The sequence below is a fragment of the Rhinoraja longicauda genome, chromosome 9, assembly GCF_053455715.1.
Source record: "Rhinoraja longicauda isolate Sanriku21f chromosome 9, sRhiLon1.1, whole genome shotgun sequence".
Lineage (NCBI taxonomy): Eukaryota > Metazoa > Chordata > Chondrichthyes > Rajiformes > Arhynchobatidae > Rhinoraja > Rhinoraja longicauda.
In genome coordinates, this window is record NC_135961.1 from 53527449 (window position 1) to 53554670 (window position 27222).

Below are 27222 nucleotides of genomic sequence, written 5' to 3' on the forward strand. Positions count from 1 at the left end.
GACCCTTCTCTCTGCTAAAACCCATATAGACCCGTCTCTCTTCTCTCTGCTGGGAACCTTATGGACCCTACTCTCTGCTAGGACCTTCCATATGGACCTTATTCTCTGCTAGGACCTTCCTTATGGATCCTCTCTGCTCAGACACAGTTATCCTTCTCTCCGCTAAGATCCTTTGTATATCTCTCTTTCTCTGTTGGGATACCCCTTATAAACGCCTCTCACTGCTGGTAGCTCCCTCGAGGCTATACACAATAGACAATAGGCAATAGATGCAGGAGTAGGCCATTCGGTCCTTCGAGCCAGCACCGTAGCCAGCCTTGCCCTTCCAGCTATCAGGAACATGCTGGGCAATGGCCCCAAAGTGCGTCCAGTGACATATCAGCCACTTGTAGGGCATCGTTTTCCAGCAGGAAGAACAATACGTATTCAGATCAGGGCTTGAAATGACAATGGATAGAAGGCCAGGGACTGAGTTTTCATAATGGGGGTTCGTGTGAAAGATACTTAGGGACTGAGTTTTCAAAATGGGGGTCCGTGTGAAAGATACTTAGTGGACGACACAGACATGGTCAGCCGAAGGAACTGTATCCGTGCAGTTTGAATCTCGGACTCTATCCTCGATCTCCCGATGGGGGGAATCTACGCTGTCGACCATTCTTGAGTTACTGCAATTTGCACGGTAGATTCTCTCCCACTACTGGGAGGTCCACTGCGGACCCTCTCCAATTACTGGGACATCCCCCCTAGACGTTCACCCAGTTGTGGGAAGTCCACTCTAGAACCTCTCCCAGAAGGTCCTTTGTTGCCCGTAGTTCTGGGAATCCCCCTCTGCATTCCAACATCCTTAATTAACTTTGCTCAGTGCAGCCGCTCCATGGCTCGGCTGGTCGGGGACCAAGCTGAGAAGTCTAAGAAAATAACTGCAGATGCTGGTACAAATCGATTTATTCACAAAATGCTGGAGTAACTCAGCAGGTCAGGCAGCATCTCGGGAGAGAAGGAATGGGTGACGTTTCGGGTCGAGAAGGGTCTGAAGAAGGGTCTCGACCCGAAACGTCACCCATTCCTTCTCTCCCGAGATGCTGCCTGACCTGCTGAGTTACTCCAGCATTTTTGTGAATAAGCTGAGAAGTCTTTCGCGTTTGGGGAGTGGCGCGGTCACAGTTAGAGAGCGATGATAGCGGGGCCGTGCCCTCTGAGCGCTGCACTCTTGTTCAGGGAGTGCCCAGAATTAGTTTCATTGTCGTCTGAGAGAGCGGGTGCAACACTTCCAGGTGGTCCTTTAAACAGAGGTGACGCTCTCCGGGAAATTAAGTGTCCGCCAAGGTAAGCTTGTATTTTTATGCCGAATATTTTGTGCTGAATATTGCCAATTTTTCCCGTATTTCAAAAAACAATGGGATACCTGCGAACAACGCATGTAGACCCACTCCCAGTACTGGGAATCCACTACAGACCTTTTTATTTCTGTGCTGGGACCTCCTGTACAAACCCTCTGTGTGTGTCGGAAACTCCTGAGTAGACCTCCGGAGAGAACTGGTCGGCTTGTTACTAATGTCTGCCCTCCCCGGTCCTCGCCCCATCTTAACATAGAAACATAAAAAATGGATGCCCTTGAAGCCAGCACCGCCATTCAATGTGATCATGGCTGATCATTCTTAATCAGTACCCCGTTCCTGCCTTCTCCCCATACTCCCTGACTCCGCTATCTTTAAGAGTTCTATCTAGCTCTCTCTTGAAAGCATCCAGATAGTTGGCCTCCACTGTCTTCTGAGGCAGAGAATTCCACAGATTTACAACTCTCTGACTGAAAAAGTTTTTCCTCATCTCCGTGCCGTTATGTGCTGAAAACGGCCGCAAATGCTTCTGTTGTCGGAGATATTTGAGTCTAGTTTCATGTTCAGGCAAGAAAACAAACTACCTACGGAACTCAGTGTGTAAGGCAGCATTTGTGAAGGGAAAGGGAAAGTCAGTGTTTTGGAGCGACTCCCCTCATCAGAAGTGAGATAACCATCTTTTGCTGCACATATGCCACTCCATCAGTTGAGTTCACTTTTTGCAGCGAATTCCAATATCTTCAGTTCCCTTTCTACTCCAAACTAGTTTTGATTTGTTCCACATAGCCACTCACTGCCTTCTTGTGCTCATCGTAGCCCTGAGTTGAGATGTGTTTGCATTTATTTCTGGGCATTGGCTGAAACCTCATTGTACAATGCTGCCGCCTGATGTGCCCAAACCAGAGCTGTGATGTGACCAGCTTTGACATCTAGCTCAGAAGGAGCATCTGGCTGCAATGTGGACTTTCCTAAAAGTGTCTGCATTCCATGAATGCATTCCTACTCACAACACCTCTGCAAAATCTCTGTTGATGACTTCCCTTTTCGACCCATTTCTCTTTCTGCCAGGACCTCTCCTGTCGACTCGTCTCTCTCAGTCCTGCGACATCTATCGTAAACCCCTCCTTCTGTTCTGGGACCTCGACTATAGACCTCTCTCTCCCTGCGCTGGAACCTCTCCTATAGGCCTTCGCTATTTCATCTTTTATAATTGACTCCAGCATCTTCCCCACCACCGATGTCAGGCTAACTGGTCTATAATTCCCTGTTTTCTCTCTCGCTCCTTTCTTGAAAAGTGGGATAACATTAGCTACCCGTCAATCCACAGGAACTGATCCTGAACCTGTGCCTGCCTTCTCCCCATGCCCCTTGATCCCACTAGCCCCTAGAGCTCTATCTAACTCTCTTTTAAATTCATCCAGTGAATTGGCCTCCACTGCCTTCTGAGGCAGAGAATTCCACAAATTCACAGAGTGACTTGGACAGGTCGAGTGAGTGGGCAGATGCATGGCAGATGCAGTATAATGTTGATAAATGTGAGGTTATCCACTTTGGCGGCAAAAACAAGGAGGCAGATTATTATCTCAATGGTATCAGATTAGGTAAAGGGGAAGTGCAACGAGACCTTCGTGTCCTTGTACACCAGTCTCTGAAAGTAAGCGTGCAGGTACAGCAGGCAGTAAAGAAAGCTAGTGGCATGTTGGCCTTCAAAACGAGAAAATTTGAATAGAGGAATAAAGAGGTTCTTCTGCAGTTGTATAGGGCCCTGGTGAGACCACACCTGGAGTATTGTGTGCAGTTTTGGTCTCATAATTTGAGGAAGGACATCCCTGCTATAGAGGCAGTGCAGCGTAGGTTTACGAGGTTAATCCCCGGATGGCGGGACTGTCATATGAGGAAAGATTGAAAAGACTGGGCTTGTATTCACTGCAGTTTAGAAGGATGAGAGGGGATCTTATAGAGACGTATAAAATTATAAAAGGACTGGACAAACTAGATGCAGGAAAAATGTTTCCAAAAATGTTGGGAGAGTCCAGAACCAGGTGTCACGGTCTATGAATAAAGCGGAGGCCATTGCAGCAATCAGCAGCAGTAGCAGCAATCAGCAGCAATCAGCAGCAATCTGCAGCAATCTGCAGCAGCAACCAGCAGCAGCAGCAGCAGCATCAGTGTGCGTGTGTGAGAGAGAGCAGAGACCATAGTAATGTGTGGGGATAGCAAGGAGGAAGACCTGTGTGATCTCCCGGACAAGTTTCGATCGCCTAGCTTGGGGTCGGAGAGGAATTTACCGGATTTTTTCACCCAAATTGGCCTGGGTTTTTTATCCGGTTTTTCGACTCTCCCAGGAGATCACTCAGTTCTTTTGGGTGGGCGGTTGGAGTAGCGTCCGGGCGGTAGTTTTTGGAAACCGAGCACGAGGCTTTGTTCTTACAGAGGCCCAGGAGCGGTTGGAGCAGACCACTCTGCAACGTTCCCAGTTAAGGGGGAGTATGAATGCTAGGGCAGTTTATTGTTCTGGGTGTCGGATGTGGGGAATCTGGGAGTCTGATAGTCTTCCAGACATCCACATCTGTGCCAGGTGCGACGAGATGGGGCTCCTAAGGGACCATATTAGGAACCTGGAGCGGCAGATTGATGACCTCCGTCTGGTCAGGGAGAGTGAGGAGGTTATAGAGAGGAGTTAGAGAGAGGTGGTCACTCCAAGACCACGGGAGGTAGACAAGTGGGTCACGTTTAGGGGGGGGCAAGGAGCAGAGGCAGGGACTAGAGAGTACCCCAGTGGATGTACCCCTTGGCAATAAATACTCCTGTTTAGGTACTGCTGGGGAGTACAACCTACCTGGGGGCAGCGACGTCGCCCGGGCCTCTGGCACGGAGTCCGGCCCTGTTGTTCAGAAGGGTAGGGAAAGGAAGAAGAGAGCGATAGTGATAGGGGACTCTATAGTGAGGGGGTCAGATAGGCGATTCTGTGGACGCAGTCGGGAGACCCGGATGGTAGTTTGCCTCCCTGGTGCCAGTGTCCGGGATGTATCTGAACGTGTCCAAGATATCTTGAAAAGGGAGGGAGAGGAGCCAGAGGTCGTGGTACATATAGGTACCAACAATGTAGGTAGGATAAGGGAAGAGGTCCTGAAAGGAGAATTTAGGGGGCTAGGAAGAGAGTTAAAAAAAAGGACTTCCAAAGTGATAATCTCAGGCTTACTGCCTGTGCCACGCGATAGTGAGAATAGGAATGGAGTGAGGTGGAGGATAAATACATGGCTGAGGAACTGGTGCAGGGAGCAGGGATTCAAGTTTCTGGATCATTGGGACCTCTTCTGGGGGAAGAATGACCTGTACAAAAAGGACGGGTTGCATCTGAACCTGAGGGGAACCAATATCCTGGCGGGGAGATTTACTAAGGTAATTGCGGAGACTTTAAACTAGTACGGTTGGGGGGAGGGACTCAAACACAGATAGCTAATAGGCAGTGTGTGAGGCAAGAGGCAGAAAAGGGAAACACTCAGACCCAATATGTAGGAGAGAAAGAAGTGAAAAGAAATAAACTGAGAATAAGAAATGATGGGTCCCTTAAATGTGTATATTTTAATGCTAGGAGCATTGTAAGAAAGGTGGATGAGCTTAGAGCCTGGATTGACATCTGGAAGTATGATGTTGTGGCGATCAGTGAAACATGGTTGCAGGAGGGTTGCGATTGGCAATGAAATATTCCAGGATTTCATTGTTTTAGATGTGATAGAATCGGAGGGGCAAGAGGTGGGGGTGTTGCATTGCTTGTCAGGGAGGATATCACAGCAGTGCTTTGGCAGGACAGACTAGAAGGCTCGATTACGGAGGCTGTTTGGGTGGAACTCAGAAATGAGAATGGCTTAGCAACACTTATTGGGGTGTATTATAGACTGCCAAATAGGGAACGAGAATTGGAAGAGCAAATATGTAAGGAGATAGCAGATATTAGTAGTAAGCACAGAACATTTCTTCACACAGAGAGTGGTGAGTCTGTGGAATTCTCTGCCACAGAAGGTAGTTGAGGCCAGTTCATTGGCTATATTTAAGAGGGAGTTAGATGTGGCCCTTTTTGCTAAAGGGATCAGGGGGTATGGAGAGAAGGCAGGTACAGGCTACTGAGCTGGATGATCAGCCATGATCATATTGAATGGTGGTGCAGGTTTACTAGAATGTTGCCTGGGATTGGAGAAAGGCTAATTTTGAGGAGATGAGAAAGGATTTAAAAGGAGTGAAATGGGACATTTTGTTTTATGAAAAGGATATAATAGAAATGGAGGATATTTAAAGGTGAAATTTTGAGAGTACAGCGTCTTTATGTCCCTGTTCGGTGGAAAGGAAAGAATAATAATTTGAAAGAGCCGTGGTTTTCCAGGGAAATTGGACACTTGGTTCGGAAAATGAGGGAGATGTACAATAAATATAAGCGGCAGGGAGTAAATGAGGTTCTTGAGGAATATAAAGAATGTAAAAAGAATCTTAAGAAGGAAATTAGAAAAGCGAAAAAGAGATATAGGGTTGGGTCCACTGTTGTTTGTCATTTACATTAATGATCTGGATGATGGTGTGGCAAATTGGATTAGTAAGTATGCAGATGATACTAAGATAGGTGGTGTAGTTAATAATGAAGTAGATTTTCAAAGTCTACAGAGACTTGGGCCTTTTGGAAGGGTGGGCTGAAAGATGGCAGATGGAGTTTAATGCTGATAAGTGTGAGGTGCTGCATTTTGGTGGGACAAATCAAAATAGGATGTACAGGGTAAATGGTAGGGAATTGAGGAATGCAGTGGAACAGAGGGATCTGGGAATAACTGTGTATTGTTCCCTGAAGGTGGAATCTCATGTGGATAGGGTGGTGAAGAAGGCGTTTGGTATGCTTGCCTTTATAAATCAGAGCATCGAATACAGAAGTTGGGATGTAATGTTGAAATTGTACAGGGCATTGGTGAGGCCGAATCTGGAGTATGGTGTGCAGTTCTGGTCGCCAAATTATAGGAAGGATGTCGACAAAATGGAGAGGGTACAGAGGAGATTTACTAGAATGTTGCCTGGTTTTCAGCACTTAAGCTACAGAGAGAGATTGAACAGGTTGGGTCTTTATTCTTTGGAGCGTAGAAGGTTGAGTGGGGACTTGATAGAGGTTTTAAAATTTTTAAGAGGGACGGACAGAGTTGACGTGGGGAAGTGGGGAGCCCACCTTTGAGAGTGGGGAAGATTCCAACAAGGGGACATAACTTCAGAATTAAGGGACAAAAGTTTAGGGGTAACATGACGGGTAATTTCTTTACTCAGAGGGTGGTGGCTGTGTGGAATGAGCTTCTGGTGGAAGTGGTGGAGGCAGGCTCGATTTTATTATTTAAGAGTAAATTGGATAGGTATATGGATAGGACGGGATTGGAGGGTTATGGTCTGAGAGCAGGTAGATGAGACTAGGTCAGAGAGAGTGGTCGGCGTGGACTGGTAGGGCCGAACGGGCCTGTTTCCGTGCTGTAATTGTTATATGGTTATATGGTTATTTAAAACTGGGGTGAGAAGAAACTTTTTCACCCAGAGTTGTGAATTTGTGGAATTCTCTGCCACAGAAGGCAGTAGAGGCCAATTCACTGGATGAATTTAAAAGAGAATTAGATAGAGCTCTAGGGGCTCGTGGAATCAAGCCATACGGGGAGAAGGCAGGCAGGCACAGGTTACTGATTGTGGATGATCAGCCATGATCACAATGAATGGTGCTGCTGGCTCAAAGGGCCAAATGGCCTCCTCCTGCACCTATTTTCTATGTTTAGGATAGTGTTAGTGCGCGGGGATCGCTGGTCGGCGCGGACTTGTTAGGCCGAAGGGCCTATTTCCGCGCTGTATCACTGAAAAATGATGCTGCCTGGCCCGCTGAATGTTTCCAGCATTTTATCTTCGCGGTGAATGTTTCGGTTCGATGTCCCTCCACCGTCTGGTCATCCGGACACAGGGCATCTTCGACAACTCCCCCTACCCCCCCCCCCCCCCGTTCTCTCATAATAAAGACGCCTTCCTCTTTCAGTGAGCGATGGCCGGTGCTATACCCAACCTGTGTTACAGCCGCCGAGATATGATGGAAGTGGCGGCAGCTTATCGACGTGGAGGTAAGCAAGGCCTTCAATCGGCCATCGAGGAAAAAAACAAACAGTTGAGCAACGTGCATGTTCGGATTGCGATGATGGGGGAATCCGGGGTGGGCAAATCGTCCCTGATCAACATTCTGCTCGAGTTGGATGTTGGAAAGGCTGCCCCAACCGGGGATACCGAGACCACCACTGTAATAACACCTTACCCCCACCCCAGCCTTCCTCACGTCCAATACTATGACTTCCCCGGGCTCAACACTAATCAGTTCCCAGTGAAAAAGTTCATGAAGGAAACTAAATTTGCCGATTATGATCTGGGCATCATTGTGATTGAGCGGTGGACGGAGAATGACCAATTATTGGCCAAGGCCCTGACGAAGGCGGGCAAACCCTTCCATGTGGTGCGCTCCAAGATCGACCAAATTGTCACATTAGAGCGCGGCAAGAAGGGTTACAATCTAGACAAGATGTTACAGAATGTGAGGGAAAAGTGCTGTGCATCGATGGAGAAAGCAGGGATGCGGAATACTCCGATTTTCTTATGTTCCGTCTTTAACTTGGAAGGGGACGACTTCCACAAGCTAAAGAAGGCCGTAGTGACCAACCTGTCGGAGAGACAGAAGGATCTATTCTTGCTGTCGCTCCCCAACACAAGCGAAGATTTGATAAATGATAAACGCGAGGCTCTGCAAGTGAGCATCCATGTCACGGCGACCATCTCGGCGGCAATCGCTGCCGTTCCCGTACCTGGGTTGTCTTTGGCCTGTGACCTGGCGCTCATTGGCTCCGGCATCCTGGCCATGCGGAAGATCCTGGGTCTGGACGATGGGTCTCTCGGGAAATTGGCCAAAAGAATGGGCAAAAGTAAGGATGAGCTGCGGAGAGGCACCGAGCACGGGTGGGTGTTCGGGGAGACCAACCTGGAGCAGGTGATGCTGTTGCTGCAGAGAAGCACGGTGGCGGTGGCGCTGACAACCGCTGAGCTCGCCCTCGACTTTGTCCCCATTCTGGGCTCCATCTTCGGGGCGACAACGTCGTTTTGGGTGACTCGTAGAATGCTGACAAATGCACTGGAAGAAATGGTGGATACAGCTAAAATAGTCTTGAGAAACGCCAAGGCAGCAGCTTCGGCAACTCCTAGTGGAGCCGCGGGTTATTGAGCAGCTTGACAGCACGGCGCAAGTCACTCAGTCCTGGCAACATCCTCGTAAATCTTCTCTACCCTCTGCAGCTTGACAACACCTTTCCTACAACATGGTGCCAAGAACTGAATACAATACTCTCAATGCGGCCTCGCCAACATCTTTAACACCTGCAACATGATCTCCCAACTTCAACACTCAATACACTGACTGATGAAGGCCAATGTGCCAAAAGCCTTTTTCACCACCTTAACTACCTGCGAATCCAACTTCGAGGATCCATGCACCTGTACTCCTAGATCTCTCTGCTCTACAACGCTCCCCAGAGCCCGACCACTCACGGTGTAGATCCTACTCGTGTTTGACATCCCAAAATGCAACACCTCACATTTCTCTGTATCAACCATTCCTCAGCCCACCTGATCAATCTTCAAGATCCTGCTGCAATTTTTCACAACCATCTTCGCTATGTACAAAACCACCCACTTTCATATCATCTGCAAACTTGCTAATCTTGCCATGTATATTCTCATCCAAATCGTTGATATAAATGACAAACAGTAACAGGCCCAGCACCGAACCCAGCACTCATCAAAGGCATCCAGTCTGAGAAACAACTTTCCACCATCACCCTCTGCTCCCTTCCATGAAGCCAATTTAATATACATTCAGCTATCTCTCCTTGGATCCTATGCAAGATCTTCCAGAGCAGCTACCATGCGGAACCTTTTCGATTATGCCCTATTATTATCCGGGATTCTTCTACTTTATCCTCAGGAATTGCGCGTGACTCAAATCCCTCCATTTCCTGCCCGTCCATTTGCGAGGTGTAAATGACTCTTAAACACCACTATTGTATCTCCTTTCACCACCTCTTGGTGTGGTGCATTCAAACTTGCCTCAAAAAATTATGTTGTAGCATCCCACTTGCCTTACATCTATTACATCTATTCCCTCAAGAATATTTAATTCCACCCGGAGTGAACGATTCTGACTTTGCATACTGGGAGTCATTTTGGAGTCAATGATTGCCACACAGATACGTCACATGTTCTATTCCTGACCACTTCCTTCTTTAGATGTATCTGTGCCTACCTCGGGGGCTAGGCTAGCTGCACACATCCACAATAAGCCAGCTGTTTCTCTCAGCTACCTTGATCTCACTTCGTCCCACCCTGCCCCCAGTGGGAACTCTGTGCCATCCTGCCAGTTCTTCCGCCTTTGTCACATTTTCTCTGCACACATACCTCAGAAATAACTCCGTTCTTCCTGAAGCATGGCTTCCCATGTACCACATTTGACCGCATCATCTATTTCCTGCACCTCTACTCTCAGCCCATCTTCCTAGATTCATAGAGTGATACAGTTTGGAAACAGGCCCTTCAGCCCAACTCGCCCACACCGGCTAACAATGTCCCAGCAACAATGTCCAAACCTGTCCTATCCATGTACCTGTCTAACTGTTTCTTAAACGATGGAATAGTCTCAGTCTCAACTACCTCCTCTGGCAGCTTGTTCCATAAACCCACCACCCTTTGTGTGAAAAAGTTTTAAGTTCCTTGGAACCATCATCTCCAGGGACCTTAAATGGGGAGCCACCATTGACTCCACAGTCAAAAAGGCCCAACAGAGGATGTACTTCCTGCGGCAGCTGAGGAAACATAATCTACCACAGGCAATGATGGTCCAATTCTATACTGCTATCTTTGAGTCCGTCCTCACCTTCTCCATCATGGTCTGGTTTGGCTCAGCCACCAAGCACGACATCCGGAGGCTGCAACGGATCATTCGCACAGCTGAGAAGGTTATTGGCTGCAACCAACCATTGGCTGCATCATTGACGAACTGCAAGGGCCAGGAAACGAGCAGGCAAGATCATCTCTGACCCCTCTCACCCTGGCCACAAACTCTTTGAAACACTTCCCTCTGGAAGGCGACTCCGGACTGTCAAAGCATCCATAACCAGACATAGAAAACAGCTTTTTTTCCAGGAGTGATAGTTCTACTCAATAACCAAAGTCTGTAGTCTCTTTTTTGCGCAGGTTTATTTTCACCCACATGTTTAGACCGTAATGGTGTATCCTTATTGTTTTGATGTGTTTATGCTTAATTCTTAATTGTTAACTGTATGTTTGAGTTGTCATTTGTGAGCGGAACACCAAGGCACATTCCTTGTATATGCACATACTTGGCCAATAAACTTATTCATTCATTCATTCATTCATTCATTACCCCTCGGATTCCTATTAACTCTTATCCCCTTCACCTTGAACCTATGTCCTCTGATCCTCGATTCACCTACTCTAGGCAAAAGACTCTGTGCATCTACCCAATCTATTCTGCCGGCTCCAAAGTTCCACCAATGGACACACGTTCCTGTCCCCTCCCCTTTCAACATTTCTAGGGGATGCCAACTCCCTTGTCTACTTTTCCAGCCCCACTAAGCACTGCCTGTCATCCACAACCTTTCCTTTCACCACTTCCTTTCCCACCATCCAGCGACCCAAACTCACCTTCTAGGAAAGACAGTGGTTCACTTGCAATTCCTCTGATCTAATGTAGTTTAGTTTAGCTTAGAGATAGGTGCAGAATCAGGCCCTTCGGCCCACTGAGTCCACATTGACCAGCGATCCTCATACACTGGCAGTATCCTGCTAACTAGTGACAATTTTACCAAAGTCAATTAACCTACAAACCTGTATGTCTTTGGAGTGTGGGAGGAAACCAGTGCACCCGGAGAAAATCCATGAGGTCACAGGGAGAATGTGCAAGTCCAGAGAGTTGTGAATCTGTGGAATTCTCTGGATGTCATCCAATTCACTGAATGTTTTCAAGAGAGAGTTAGATTTAGTTCTTAGTGTGGGGTCAAGGAAAGATCGTTCACATCACGGCCCTGTTTCCACCAAACCTTCCACCACCACGCACAAGAAGCACATGAAGTGCAAGGCACCATTGTATGAAGATGCTGAGAAGTGTGTTCAGCTCTGGCTGAACAATTTATAATCTTATGATGTGGCCTCGATAAGCAGAAGCTCTTAGAGCTAAAGGAATCAAAGGATATGCGGAAAAAGCAGGAACAGAGTACTGATTTTGGATGATCAGCCATGATCATATTGAATGGCGGTGCTGGCTCGAAGGGCCGAATGGCCTACTCCAGCACCTATTTTCTATGTTAAATCTGCACAGACAGCACCCATGGTCAGGATCAAACCCTGGTCTCTGGCGCTGTAAAGCAGCAACTTTACCACTGCACCACCGTGCGCCCCCCTCCACGCCACCCAATGCATTTGATGCTGACTGTGTGGCCTCCACTACCAAGGAGAAACACGGCACAGATTGACGGGTCGCTTTGCAGTGCATCTGCATTCAGCTTGTGGAGGGTGTTGGCCCTGTGGTTACTGTTGTCCAACATTTGAACTCCCATTCCCTCTCCCATTCTGAACTATCTGCCCTTAGCCTCCTACACTGTTACGAGGCCCAATGCAAGCTCAAGTAATAACACCTTGTCTTTCTTCTGGGAACATTGCAGTCCTCCAAACTCTAACCCTCTCTATCGGAAATTAACATTTCAACCTCTCATCCATCTGTCATTTGGGGTCACATTTACTCTCGCCTTCAGTATGGCCTGACCTTATGGGCATAGCCCACACCCCTTCTATGAACAACGCACAACACAGGCAGCCTGCCTCTAACGTCCCCATGAACTCATTAGTCTCACCCTTTGTTTTACCTATTCCTCCCCATATTCTCTGCCCCTGAATTGTAACATGTTTACTCTCCCAGTTTGGACAAAGGGGCTTCAACCTCAAACATTAACTTTGTCGATCTCTCCACAGACTCTGCCTGACCTGCATTGTGTTTCCAGAATTTTCCGTTTTATTTCAGTTTTTTAACATCTGCAAGTTTTATTGATTTTCATATTCATTAACTATAGGTATTATAACCTGAATATTCACTATCTATTGGTGTTGTAGCCTTGTCATTTCAATAATATCAAATGTTTGCTCTGACTTAATTTTGATATTCGTGGAGCCGTTTATTACACAGATTTCAGTATGTATTGAAGGACCGTCCAGCATTTGTTTTGGTCTGTACTGCCAGTGACGAATAAACCTCAACGTGTATCATGTTTTGCAAGAATTGTTGTGCCTTTTTTGTTCAGGAACAACTTTGTAGAGATCTGTCTGATCTGGGAACTCTTCTGAAGAACCCCCTCCCCGCCACTCATTCTGGGATCTCTGCTGTAGTACCCTCCCTCTGCTCAGAGATGTCTTTTGCAGATCCCTCTATCTTTATATGCTGCAATCTCTCCTATAACCCCCCTCTCCCCCCCCCCCCCCCCCTCGCCCCCTCCCCCTGAGACCTTTCTGCAGACCCCCTACTCTCTCTGTGCTGGGACCTCTATTGCAAGCTCCTCTCACGATGCTGGGATCTCCTTTATGGACCCCTTTCCCTCTGGTCTTACCTCGCCTCCTGGCTCACTGACACGTTTCCTGTTATTCTGCACGACAGATGCTCGGAACCCCTCTGTATTCCGGGAAACCAGGGGCCAGTTTCGTTTTGCTCCGTGCAGCCACTCTCTGCCTCCCTCTGCTGGTGAGAGCTCAGATATACTATCGTTTATTTCTGGGCAGTGCGTGACTCCTCATGACCCAGTGTGGCCTCCAGCCGAACGAGGGAAGTGACTGTGGGTTCTAAGAGCCCAGTGGAGTTCGTGGGGCATCGGTGTTTGATGAAATGGGAGAAGAGGTTGTCATGTGGGAAATGTTTGGCGCACGAAATAAATTTAATTGTCCCAAACATTAACTGGGAATCCCTCGTTTTAAGAGGCTCCGAGGAGGCAGATTCTTGAGATTTACGTAGGAAGCCTTTACACCAATTAAGTAAGGGGCTTAACTAGACCTTGCTTTAAGCAATACAGCTGGTCAGGTGGTGGGAGTGTCAGTGGAGGAGCATTTTGGAGACAGTGGCCACAACTGCATATTTCAATGCCATGATGTGTGACACAGACATCATTGGCACAAGGGGCTGTTCAATACTGTGCTCATGTACAGTATGTTCTGTACAAACGTAATTCTTTCTATCTTAACTCTCTTTTCTCCCTGGTGCCGTCCATTTTGACAAACATACGCGACACTTTGGCTGCCCTCTGCCAAATCAACAGTTTCCAATTCGAGAGCCGTAACCGGATCATCTTCAGGGTGGACATACGATCCCTCTGCATCTCCATCCTCCATCAGCATGATCTAAGGGCCCTGTGCCTCTTCCTCGAACAGAAGCCAACCATCTGCAACCTCATTCATCCCGCTGAACTTGTCCTCGTATTGAACAATTTATCCTTCAACTCCATTCATTCCCTCCAGATGGAAGGTCCAGCTGAGGGCAGGCACAGTGGTGCAGCGGTAAGGTTGCTGCCTTACAGCACCATAGACCTTGGTTCGATCCTGAGTACGGGTGCTGTCTGTACGGAGGCTCTGACCGTGTGGATTTTCTCCGGATGCTCTGGTTTCCTCTTACAATCAATGGACATATAGATTGTTAATTGACTGCTGTAAATCATAAATTGTCCATATGGAGACAACTGCTCATATATCAAGTGCTCAGCCATGATCATATTGAAAGATGGTGCTGGCTTGAAGGGCTGAATGGCCTACTCCTGCACCTATTTTCCTTGTTAACTCTGCACAGGCAGCACCCATAATCAGGATTGAACCCTAGTCTCTGGCGCTGTAATACAGCAACTCTACCACTGTGCCACCGTGCCCCCCCCCCCCCCCCCCCTCCAAAGTAGTGCATTTGATGCTCACGATGTGGCCTCCCCTACCTTGGAGAAATACCACACAGATTGGCGGGTCGCTTTGCAGGGTACCTGCATTCAGCTTGTGGAGGGTGTTGGCCCTGAGCTTACTGTTGCCCACCATTTGAACTCCCCATCCCTCTCCCATTCTGAACTATCTGTTCTTGGCCTCCTACCCAGTTTCAAGGCCCAACGCAAGCTCAAGTAATAACACCATGTCTTTCTTCGGGGAACATTGCAGTCTCCGGAACTCTAACTATACACATCACAGGCAGTCTGCCTCTAACTTCCCCATGAACTTATTAGTTTCACACAGAGGGTGGTGGGTGTATGAAACAAGCTGCCAGAGGAGGTAGTTGAGGCTGGGATATTCCGATCGTTTAAGAAACAGTTAGACAGGTACATGGATAGGACAGGTTTGGAGGGATATGGGCCAAGCGCAGACAAGTGGGACTAGTGTCCTGGGACATTGTTGGCCGGTGTGGGCGAGTTGGGCCGAAGGGCCTGTTTCCACACTGTATCACTATATGACTCTATGACTCTGCAGGGTTTTTTGATTTTCATATTCACTATGGATTGGCCAGGTAGTCTAGAACCCTCGGAATAACAGGAAATTTGTGCAGAATAACGGGAAACTTGTCAGTGAGCCAGGAGGCGAGGTAAGACCAGAGGGGAAGGGGTCTATAAAGTATTTGAATAATACCGCTCGTTTGGACTCACTACATTGGTGACCTCGAACGTAAGAAGCAAGCAGCAGCATGTCGCAGGCGGGAGCGAGCGCGGGCGAGATTCATCTACCGCCGTTCTGGGCCCATCAGCCGCACCTGTGGTTTGTGCAGGCAGAATCGCAGTTCCATCTTAAAAGGGTGGAGGAAGACCAGGAGAAGTACCACCACGTGGTGAGCTGTCTGCAGGCGGAGGTGGCTGCGCGGGTCAGTCGATACCTGACCAGTCCACCCCAAACGGAGCAGTACGTGGGGCTCAAGAGGCTCCTGCTGCGGACCTTCGGCTGGGCCCAGAACCAGCGGGCTCTGAGGCTCCTCCATTTGCCAGACCTGGGGCAGCGGCTGCCGTTTGTGTTTATTTACCTTGATGATATTTTGATTGCCAGCCGTTCGGTCCAGGAGCACTTGGTCCACCTCACAAACCTCTGACATTCGCTTTTGCTAAGGTTTCTGATCCGTGGTCAGCTCGCCAGCAGCGGCACCTAACCCTGATTTCGGAGTTTACGACCGATGTCCGTCATATTGTGGGTAGGCTGAATGCCGTTGCTGATGCCCTGTCCCGGCCGGCCATTCCCTCCGTAGCCGTGGTGGGTAAACAGGTGGATTTCCAGGAGCTAGCGGAGGCACAGCGCCTGGAAGGGACTGCCGCGGTGTACGCCTCCACAGCCTCGGGACTGCGTTTGTAACAGGTGGCGTGTGGCCCCACAGGTACCAAGTTGTGGTGTGACGTTTCCCTCCCACGCCCTCGCCCGGTGGTGCCTGCCGCTCTGCGGCGTAAGGTTTTTGAAGCCATTCATGGCCTGGCACATCCGTCCATCAGGGCGACTTCAGCCATGGTGGCCGACCGGTTTGTCTGGCATGGCCTGCGAAAGCACGTGGCAGCCTGGGCACACGCCTGCATTCCGTGCCAGACCTCCAAAGTTCATCGCCATGTCCAGCCCCCATACCAGAGATTCGAGGTTCCCCCCGTCCGTTTTTTCCACATCCATGTGGATTTGGTGGGTCCATTGCCCTATTCTAGGGGTTATACTCATCTACTGACGGTGGTTGATCGGTTCACTCGTTGGCCGGAGGCGCTCCCGTTGTCGGACACCTCGGCGGCCTCCTGTGCACGGGCCCTGGCGTTGCATTGGGTGGCCCGTTTCGGTGTCCCGGCTATCATCACCACAGATCAGGGAGCCCAGTTCACCTCGTCCCTCTGGGCCGCACTGGCACAGTTGTATGGGTCTCGCTTACAGCAGACCACCGCCTATCATCCCCAAGCCAACGGGATGGTTGAGCGCTTCCATCGGCAGCTGAAGGCGTCCCTCTGTGCTCGCCTGACCGGCTACGATTGGGCTGACCAGCTGCCTTGGGTCCTCCTCGGCATTCGTACGGCCCCGCGGGCTGAGCTGGGCACATCTTCAGCCGAGCTCGTCTACGGTTCGCCCCTGCGGGTGCCGGGTGACATTCTCCCTTCCACTCCCGCCTTGCCGCCATCCGTCACGTCAGTCTTGGGCTCCCTCCGGGCACGGGTGGGTTCTCTGGCTCCAGTCCCGACCTCCAGGCACGGAAGCACAGCAGTTCACGTTCCGTCGGAATTACGGGGCTGTGATTTCGTGTTTCTTCGGAAAGATTGCCACCGCCCCCCTCTTTAGCCGGTTTACCAGGGCCCATTCCAGGTGCTTTAAAGAGGGACTGTCACCACCTTGCAGGTGGGAAATCGCCAGGAGCTTGTTTCAGTGTCCCGTCTCAAGCCGGCCCATTTGGACCAGGACCTCCCCGTGTCGGTGGCTCAGCCGCCGCGCCGGGGCCGGCCTGTGGCCGCTCGACTGGTCCCGCCAGCGGCGCCCTGTTTACCACCTCTTGGGCCTCCGCCGCCTATGGTTGGGCCCGGGCCGCCGTTGCCGATCAAGTGCCCCCCGTCACCTACACCCTCCGCTCCAGTGGACCCCCCATCGCCTCCAGCGGCGGCGTCCACCCCGCCTCCTGTCACGCTGGGGGTATCGGTTTCCCCCCTCCGTACACGTTCTGGGCGGGAGGTTCGGGCGCCCGTGAGGTATGGTTTCGAGGGTTCTGGGGGGTGGTCATGTAGGGACATATGGATTGGCCAGGTAGTCTAGAACCCTCGGATTGGTTTACGGTCACGGGGTGAGTGAGCGCGAGGTATTTAAATGCCTGGCGCCAATCTGGGATTAGAGATTAGATTAGTGAGCGAAGTTAGTGTTAGTCCAAGAGTAAGTACGTTGCGTTTGTCACGGGTTTTACCGACAATAAAGTATTTGATTAATACCGCTCGTTTGGACTCACTACAAGGTATTATATCCTGAATATTTACTATATTTTGTAGCCTTGTCATTTCAATAATATTAAGTGTTTGCTCTGACTTCATTTTGATATTCGAGGAGCCGTATCCTACAGATTTCAATATGTATCGAAGGACTATCCGGCATTGTTTTGGTCCGTACTGCCAGTGACGAATAAATCTCAATGTATATCATGTTTTGCAAGATTGGTTTTGCCTTTTTTGTTCTGGAACAACTTTGTAGACCCATCTCTCTCTGCTTTGGAGCGCTCTCTCTGTTCTGGGATCTCTCTTGTGTGCCTCACCCTATCATATGCTGGGATGTTTCTTTTCCCTGTTCTGGGACTTCTTGTGTAGTTCCCCTCTCAGTGTGTGCTGGGATGTCTCCTGTTCTGGGACCTCTGCTATAGTTCCCTCTCTCGTTCCTGGGACCTTCCCTGTAGTCCACTCTGTTCTGGGACTACTCCTGTACTTCCGCAGACAGTGTTGGAACCTCTCCTTTAGTCCCTTCTCACATTTCTGGGACCTCTTTGTTCTGGGACCTCCCCGTCTCTCTGTTCTGCAATTTCTCTAGGACTACCACCTCCTTCCCTCACAATTCGAGGACCTCCTGCAATCTCCCTGTTCTGAGACCTTCCTGTAGACCCCACTCTCTGTGCTGGGACTTCCCAGGTATTCCACCCTCCCTGTTCTAGCCCCATTCCCTCTTTTGGGACCACTCCTGTAACCCCCCCCCCCAGCCAGTTCTGGGACCTCCTGTGTACATCCTTCTCTTTGTGCTGGAACTTCTCCTGCAGTCCCCTCTGTCTGATCTGCGAACTCTTCAGTAAAACCCCCTCCCCGCCATTCATTCTGGGATCTCTGCTGTCGTACCTCCTCTCTGCTCAGGGATCTCTTTTACAGATCCCTCTATCTTTATATGCTGCAACCTCTCCTGTAACCCCCCCACACCCCACCCATGAGACTTTTCTGCAGACCCTTCTCTCTCTGTGCTGGGATCTCTATTGCAGGCTCCTCTCATGATGCTGGGATCTCCTTTATGGACCCCTTCCCCTCTGGTCTTACCTCGCCTCTTGGCTCACTGACACGTTTCCTGTTATTCTGCACGACAGATGCTCGGAACCCCTCTGTATTCCGGGAAACCAGGGGTCAGTTTGGGTTTGCTCCGTGCAGCCACTCTCTGCCTCCCTCTGCTGGCCAGAGCCCAGATATATGTACGTTTGTTTATGGGCAGTGCATGATTGCTCATGACCCAGTTAGTGACCTCCAGCCGAAGGAGGGAAGTGGCTGTGGTATCTGAGAGCCCAGTCGAGTTCTTGGGGCATCGGTGTTTGGGAGAAGTGGTTGTCATGTGAGAAATGTATGTCGCACCAGAGGAATTTCAATGTCCCTAACATTAACTGGGAATCCCTCAGTTTAATAGGCTCAGAGGAGGCAGAATTTTGAGATGTCCGTAGGAATCTTTCAGACCAACGAGGTAAGGGACATTACGAGACCTTGCTTTGACCGATCCAGCTGGTCAGGTGGAGGGAGTGTCAGTGGGGGAGCATTTTGGAGACAGTGACCACACCTGCATATTTCAATGCCATCATGGATAAAGATAGGGACTGGGGTGAAATAAAGGGCTTTATTATCTATAAGGCCGGGCCTGGCAAAGATAGACTGGGAGCTTTTGCTTGCAGGTAATTCTGCATCTGCACAATGGAAAACAGAGAAACATAGACCTTTATAGCAAAGGAACAGGCCTTTCGCCTCCCCATGGATTTTCCAATCATGATGGCAAATTAAACTAATCCCATCCACTTGCACATGGTTCAAATCCCTACATCACTGCTTATCCGTGTGCCTGTCTAAAAGCCTCTTAAACTCTACTGTCTGTTTCTCTGTCTACCTGGAGTGTAGGAGGTAGTGATAGTATAGAACTTTATAAATCATGAGATGCATAAATATGGTGAATCTACACAGTTGGGGATTTCAAGAATTAGAGGCATCGGTTTAAGGTGAGAGGGGAAAGTTTAAAAAGGGGCCCGAGGGGCAATAATAATAATAATAATAAACATTTATTTTTTATAGCGCTTTTCCAAATGCTCAAAGACGCTTTACAAAAACAGTCAGGACATAAAAACAAACAAACGAACTGTCCTGACGGAGAAGCGGCGAACAAATAGCGCCAGCGTCCTCTCACGTCAGGGTCCGGCAGTTGACAATAAAGAACACAAGACACACAATTACAATTTATAACACAAACAGCCATCACAGTGATTGCTCCAGGCACACCCTCACTGTGATGGAAGGCAAAGAAAAGTCTTATCTCCTCCTCATTCTTCTCCCGTGGTCTGGCAGTCTCGTGGCGATCGAGGCTCCCCGACTTTTGAAACCCCCGCCGGGCGATCGAAAGTCCCAGGCCGAGCCGAGCAGGCCGATGAAGGTCCTGAGCCCCCACCGGGCGATGAAAAGTGCCGCGGCCAGGCCACGCAGGGCGATGAAGGGCCTGCGAGCGGGTCAATCAAACCTCGCGCTTCGGGGCGGTCGAAGCTGCTACGGCTGGAGCTCCCGAAAGCCGGTCGCCAGCCAGGGACCTGCGAGCTCCCGATGTTGCGGTCTGCAGGGCCCACGGCCGAAGCCTCCGAGATGGTAAGTCCAGGCCCTGCGACCCGAGTCTTCAAGGTCGATCCCAGCTGGAGGCCGCCGACTCCACAGTGTTAGGCCGTAGCGCGAACGGAGATACGACACGATAAAGGTCGCATCTCCGTCAAGGAGGAGATGGAAAAAAAGGTTTCCCCCACCCCCCCTACATAAACAGAGTTAAAAATAGATCAAAACGTACATTTAAACGATAACAATAGGCAAAAAACAAAAAAAAGACAGAGAGACTGCCGGTGAGCCGCAGCTGCAGAACGCAGCCACACCCCAATGGGTTCATGCAGATTGTGGTGGGTACAAGGAGCAAGCTGCCAGACAAAGTACTTGAGGTAGGTACAATAACAACATTTAAAATACATTTAGACAGGCAGGAAAGGTTGAAATGGGCGGGAAAGGTTGAAATGCATATGGGCCAAACACAGGCAAATGGAACTAGCTTAGATGGGCATCTTGGTCAATTTGGACAGGTTGGGCCTTTTCCTGTGATGTATTAATCTATGACTGCACTATGTGATCACTGGCCACAGACCTACAGTCAGAAAAAAAGTCTACCATTGCCTTCTTTCTTGTACGACAAACCAATCTAGTATGCAACTCACATGGAGCCCATGTGACTAAATCTTCTGGATCAGCCTAGGTTGAGGGACCTCAACAAGACGTTCATAAGGCCACATTTGTAGTATAGGTAGTTCTGCTAAAGCACTGTGGGGAGACTAGTGGGTTGCCACAAGGCTCGGTGCTGGGACCCCAGTTATTTACAATACATATTAACGATTTAGACGAGGGAATTAAATGTAACATCTCCAAGTTTGCGGATGGTACAAAGCTGGGTGGCAGTGTGAGCTGCTAGGAAGATGCTATGAGGCTGCAGGGTGACTTGGATAGGTTGGGTGAGTGGGTAGATTTAAGGCGGATGCAGTAACATGTGGATAAATGTGAGGTTATCCACTTTGGTGGCAAGAACAGGAAGGCAGATTATTATCTGAATGGTGTCAGATGAGCAAAAGGGGAGGTGCAATGAGACCTAGGTGTGCTTGTGCATCAATCACTGAAAGTAAACATGCAGGTTCAGCAGGCAGTGAAGAAAGCTAATGGCATGTTGGCCTTCATTGCAAGAGGATTTGCGTTTAGGAGCGAGGAGGTCCTAATGCAGCTGTACAGGGCCCTGATGAGACTGCAGCTTGAGTAGTGTGCAATTTTGGTCTCCTAATTTGGGGAAGGACATTATTGCTATTGAGGGAGTGCACTGTAGGTTCACCAGGTTAGTTCCCGGGATGGCGGGACTGACATATGATGAAAGAATGGATCGACTGGGCTTGTATTCACTGGAATTTAGAAGGATGAGAGGTGATCTTATAGAAACATATAACATTCTTAAAGTATTGGACAGAATAGATGCAGGAAAAATGTTTTCAATGTTGGGGGAGTTCAGAACCAGGAGTCAGTTTAAGAATAAGAGGTAGGCCATTTAGGCCTGAGATGAGGAAAATAAATTTCACTCAGAGAGTTGTGAATCTGTGGAATTCTCTGCCACAGAAGGCAGTGGAGGCCAATTCACTGGATGTTTTCAAGAGAAAGTTAGATTTAGATCTGTCGAGGAAATTGGCAGAGGAAAATTAAAGGAAAAACGGAGACTTCGAGTTTCGCTTCAAGAGGCTTTATTGCATGATATTATGGAGAGATGGCGGCAATTAACTGCTCACCAGTTCTCTGTCTTTGCAGCAGAATTAGCCGACAGTTATACAGTGCAGTGAACAACTTTTTTTTCTGTTAGTTGCAATTATTCGAAAATATACTTCGTCCTTGGCTGTATGTTTTCCTGTTATTACCATCTACAACATGGGTATTAATGATTTCATTTGTCATAATATACTTTTTGTTTATGTTAACCTTATTCAACAAAGGTTGGTTAATACAAGTCAAACATTAGACAAGGGCATCTTGGCATTATTCCTTCTCATCTTTCAAGCAGACCTTGCCACTGCCCCCTCCACGAGTCAATCATTAGCCCCCCCTTGTCTGCAAAATTTCTGTGCTACTAGCGGCAGGGGGCACGGGTGGTCTTCCCAACTAGTGCTGTTGTGTTCTGTTCATCAACGCTATGCATTCCCAGACAGAAAGAAACAGGTACGAGGTCCATTCCAGGAGATAACGCATCTGAAACTTGTTTTGCACGATTCTCATGATCAACTGGTCAACAAGAGATGCCAATTGCAACATCCACACACCCTTTTGTTACCTTATTTAATTCCAACCATAATTAAGTATCTGGAGATTTTATTCTTTTTCTTCTACAAGCTGTTAGGGCTGAGGGATTCAAGGAATATGGGGAAAAAGCAGCAACGGGTTACTGATTTTAGATGATCAGCCAGCCATGATCATATTGAATGGCGGTGCTGGCTCGAAGGGCCAATTGCCCGACTCCTGCACCTATTTTTCTATGTTTCTAACATGTGGTTCCACAACACCAATTGGTTATAATGCGAGTAATGAATTAGGGAACACTATTTACATTATGCAGGCCATCACATAAGCAAAAAGGCTGAAGTGCTGTGTGGTAGGATTAATATAGATAAGGTTGTCCATTTGTTGGCATGGATATGTGGGCCAAATGGCATGTTTACATGCTGTAATACTCTGTGACTATTTCCAGGAGCTCCAGGTGAAGTGCCAAAGATCTGAGTGGGTGTGAATGATGTTGCTCCGTGATGGACAAGGGTTGTGCCCGCTTGTCGTGTGAGATCTGCTGCCCAACCCCTCACCACATTGTTGGGGATGGTAACAATGCTCTTGCTGCAGCAGTGGGTTCTTAGCTAGTTTGGTCCACCTACAGAGATAGCTCCTTCCCCAGACACTTGGTGTGAAAAGCAGTGAATGAGTATGAGTGGACTGTGTTTGAGTTTAGTTTATCGTCCCGTGTACCGAGGCACAGTGAAAAGTTTTTGTTGCATGCAAACCAGTCAGTGGAAAGACAGTACATGATTACAATCGAGCCATCTACAGTGTACAGATACATGACAAAGGGAATAATGTGAATAATGTTTGGTGCAAGGTAAAGTCCACAAAAGTCTGATCAAAGGTAGCCCAAGGTTCTCCAATGAGGTAGATAGTAGCTTGGGATTGCTCTCTAATTGTTGGTAGATGTGGTAGCTGTGGAAATTGGGTGAGCGGTATTTGTAAATATTCAAAGGACTTGGTGAGTAGATGAAGAGATGGGGTTAGTAATCTACCTCTGTACAGCTCCTGTGCTTTTCCTGGACTCTCCTGCCTAAACTTGGCAATGAAAGACATCTACCACTGCTTGGTGAACAGTTCTTTCATAATCCCCTAACTCACTAGATCAAGTTGAAAAGCGGTGGTGGAGGGATAATCCCCCATTGCCATCCTGGTTCCTGACCACTGGGAGCTCCTACGTGAAACATAGAAACATCGAAACATAGAAAATAGGTGTAGGAGTAGGCCATTCGGCCCTTCGAGCCTGCACCGCCATTCAATATGATCATTGCTGATCATCCAGCTCAGTAGCCTGTACCTGCCTTCTCTCCATACCCCCTGATCCTTTTAGCAAAAAGGGCCACATCTAACTCCCTCTTAAATATAGCCAATGAACTGGCCTCAACTACCTTCTGTGGCAGAGAATTCCACAGACTCACCATTCTCTGTGTGAAGAAATGTTTTCTCATATCGGTCCTAAAAGACTTCCCCCTTATCCTTAAGCTGTGACCCCTGGTTCTGGACTCCCCCAACATCGGGAACAATCTTCCCGTATCTAGCCTCTCCAACCCCTTAAGAATTTTATATGTTTCTATAAGATCCCCCCTCAGTCTTCTAAATTCCAGCGAGTACAAGCCCAGTCTATCCAGTCTTTCCTCATATGAAAGTCCCGCCATCCCAGGGATCAATCTGGTGAACCTTCTCTGTACTCCCTCTAAGGCAAGAACGTCTTTCCTCAGGTTAGGAGACCAAAACTGCACATAATACTCCAGGTGCGGTCTCACCAAGGCCCTGTACAACTGCAGCAGAACCTCCCTGCTCCTAAACTCAAATACTCGTGATATGAATGCCAACATACCATTCGCTTTCTTCACTGCCTGCTGCACCTGCATGCTTGCTTTCAATGACTGGTGCACCATGACACCCAGGTCACGTTGCATCTCCCCTTCTCCCAATCGGTCACCATTCAGGTAATACTCTGCTTTCCTGTTCTTGCCGCCAAAGTGGATAACATCACATTTATCCACATTATATTGCATCTGCCATGCATTTGCCCACTCGCCTAATCTATCCAAGTCACTCTGCAGCCTCCTAGCATCCTCCTCGCAGCTAACACTGCCACCCAGCTTCGTGTCATCCGCAAACTTAGAGATGTTGCATTCAATTCCCTCATCCAAATCATTAATATACACTGTAAATAACTGGGGTCCCAGCACTGAGCCTTGCGGTACCCCACTAGTCACTGCCTGCCATTCCGAAAAGGACCCGTTTATTCCTACTCTTTGCTTCCTGTCCGCCAACCAATTTTCTATCCACCTCAACACTGAACCCTCAATACCGTGTGCTTTAAGTTTGTACACCAATCTCCTATGTGGGACCTTGTCGAAGGCCTTCTGAAAGTCCAGATATAACACATCGACTGGTTCTCCCTTATCCACTCTATTAGTTACATCCTCGAAAAATTCTATAAAATTCGTCAGACATGATTTGTCTTTGGTAAATCCATGCTGACTTTGTCCGATGATTTCACCACTTTCCAAATGTGATGCTATCACATCTTTAATAACTGACTCTAGCATTTTCCCCACTACCGATGTTAGGCTAACTGTTCTATAATTCCCCGTTTTCTCTCTCCCTCCCTTTTTAAAAAGTGGGGTTACATTAGCTACCCTCCAGTCCTCAGGAACTACTCCAGAATCTAAAGAGTTTTGAAAAATTATCACTAATGCATCCACTATTTCTGAGGCTACTTCCTTAAGCACTCTGGGATGCAACCTATCTGGCCCAGGGGATTTATCTGCCTTTAATCCATTTAATTTACCTAACACCACTTCCCGACTAACCTGGAGATCCCTCAGTTCCTCCATCTCATTAGACCCCCGGTCCCCCGCTATTTCCGGCAGACGGTTTATGTCTTCCTTAGTGAAGACAGAACCAAAGTATTTGTTCAATTGGTCTGCCATCTCCTTGTTCCCTATGATCAATTCAACTGTTTCCGACTGCAAGGGACCTACATTTGTCTTAACTAATCTTTTTCTCTTGACATATCTATAAAAGCTTTTGCAGTCAGTTTTTATGTTCCTTGCCAGTTTTCCCTCATAATCTATTTTCCCTTTCCTAATTAAGCCCTTTGTCCTCCTCTGCTGGACTCTGAATTTCTCCCAGTCCTCTGGTATGCTACTTTTTCTGGCTAATCTATATGCTTCATCTTTTGTTTTAATACTATCCTTGATTTCCCTTGTTAGCCACGGATGCACTACCTTTCCTGGTTTGTTCTTTTGCCAAACTGGAATGAACACTTGTTGTAGTTCATCCACGCGACCTTTAAATGCCTTCCATTGCATGTCCACCGTCAACCCTTTCAGCATCAATCGCCAGTCTATCTTGGACAATTCACGCCTCATACCCTCAAAGTTACCTTTCTTTATGTTCAGAACACTTGTTTCTGAATTGACTTTGTCACTCCCCATCCGAATGAAGAACTCCACCATATTATGGTCACTCTTGCCCAAGGGGCCTCGCACAACAAGACTGCTAACTAACCCTTCCTCATTACTCAATACCCAGTCTAGAATGGCCTGTTCTCTCGTTGGTTCCTCGACATGTTGGTTTAGAAAACCATCTCTCAAACATGCCAAGAAATCCTCTTCCTCAGCACCCCTGCCAGTTTGGTTCACCTAATCTATATGTAGATTGAAGTCACCCATTATAACTGTTGCACATTTAGTGCACGCATTTCTAATTTCCTGCTTGATGCCATCCCCAACCTCACTACTGCTGTTAGGTGGCCTGTACACAACTCCCACTAGCGTTTTCTGCCCCTTAGTGAACTTCCCACAGAAGAACCTTTCCCCTCCAGCTTGGAACTCGGGAAGCCGATTTCAAAAGGCTACATGGCAATGGACTGCAGTCTTCCAGCCACAGAAGAGTGACCCAGGAAACTAGTACATGCTTCAGTGATGGGAGGGGCTTGGAGAGCCAGCCAGGGAGGCAGAAAAAGGTGTGTTGAAACAATTGGGACTGGCTTCAAAATAACTGTCAGCCCAGGAGGAGACCTCCTCATGCAATTGGCACCATTGCTCAGGAGTGGCCAGGCAGGTGTCCATGGTGAACAAGTGCCCTCTCTGGCTGCACTCATTTGAGGTCGTTTTAATAGCAATACTTTTTTTTTTACTGCAAGCTAAAAATGCTAAAGGCCGTAAGTTTAATTGCTTATTAGAGTATCATTTTACTAGTGATTAGTAGAAGAGATTGTCAATTTCAAAGTTCTCGTCTTGTGAAACTGACAGGCTGTGGCCTGAAGAGGCAATGGTATCTGATTACTCTTGCGGGCAAGAGTGTGGTTCAGATGTCTGATAGCAGTTGGGAAGAAACTGTCCCTGATTCTAGAGGTCTGTGTTTTCAAACTTCTGTACCTCTTGCCTGAGAGAGGAGAAGAGGAAGTGACTGGGGTGATACTGGTCCTTGATTATGATGGTGGCTTTGGCAAGGCAGCATGAGGTGGCGATTGAGTCAATGGAGGTAAAGTTGGTTTGTGTGATGGCCTTAGCTACGTCCACAACTATGACTATGAATCATCATGTCCGAGATAGTTTTAACAGTTTCCCCCTTGAAATTCAGTGGCCAAACATGCCAATCCAGGAACAGCAGATATAGTTCCACAGTCATCTCAACAGGCAGAAGTGGAGATGGCAGAAACCACGTTACCCAGGTTTCTTAAAACATTGCCTCTACCCAGCACTGTTGTGGGAACAATGTCAATGCGTGCCACCATGCATAAGCTTATCCAATCACAGCTGTGACAACAGGATGCCACCTGCAATAGAGCACATTATTTATAGAGAGGTCGGACAAACTTGGATTGTTTTCTCTGGAAAACAAAGGCTGAGTGGTAATCTGAGAGAAGTATATTAAATTATGTGAGGCATTGACATTCACAACCTTTTTTCCCAGGGTGCAAACATCAAATACTAGAG

General features: G+C 48.2%; 1 protein-coding gene across 1 annotated transcript; it reads left to right on the forward strand.

The window, feature by feature from the left end:
• The first annotated feature begins 1248 nt into the window (after positions 1-1248).
• Positions 1249-12690, forward strand: LOC144596750 (interferon-inducible GTPase 5-like). Its single transcript, XM_078405500.1, has 2 exons — positions 1249-1326; positions 7378-12690. Exon 2 carries the CDS (start codon positions 7384-7386, stop codon positions 8599-8601), a length of 1218 nt encoding a protein of 405 aa, XP_078261626.1. The 5' UTR covers positions 1249-1326; positions 7378-7383; the 3' UTR covers positions 8602-12690.
• Positions 12691-27222: the final 14532 nt, after the last annotated feature.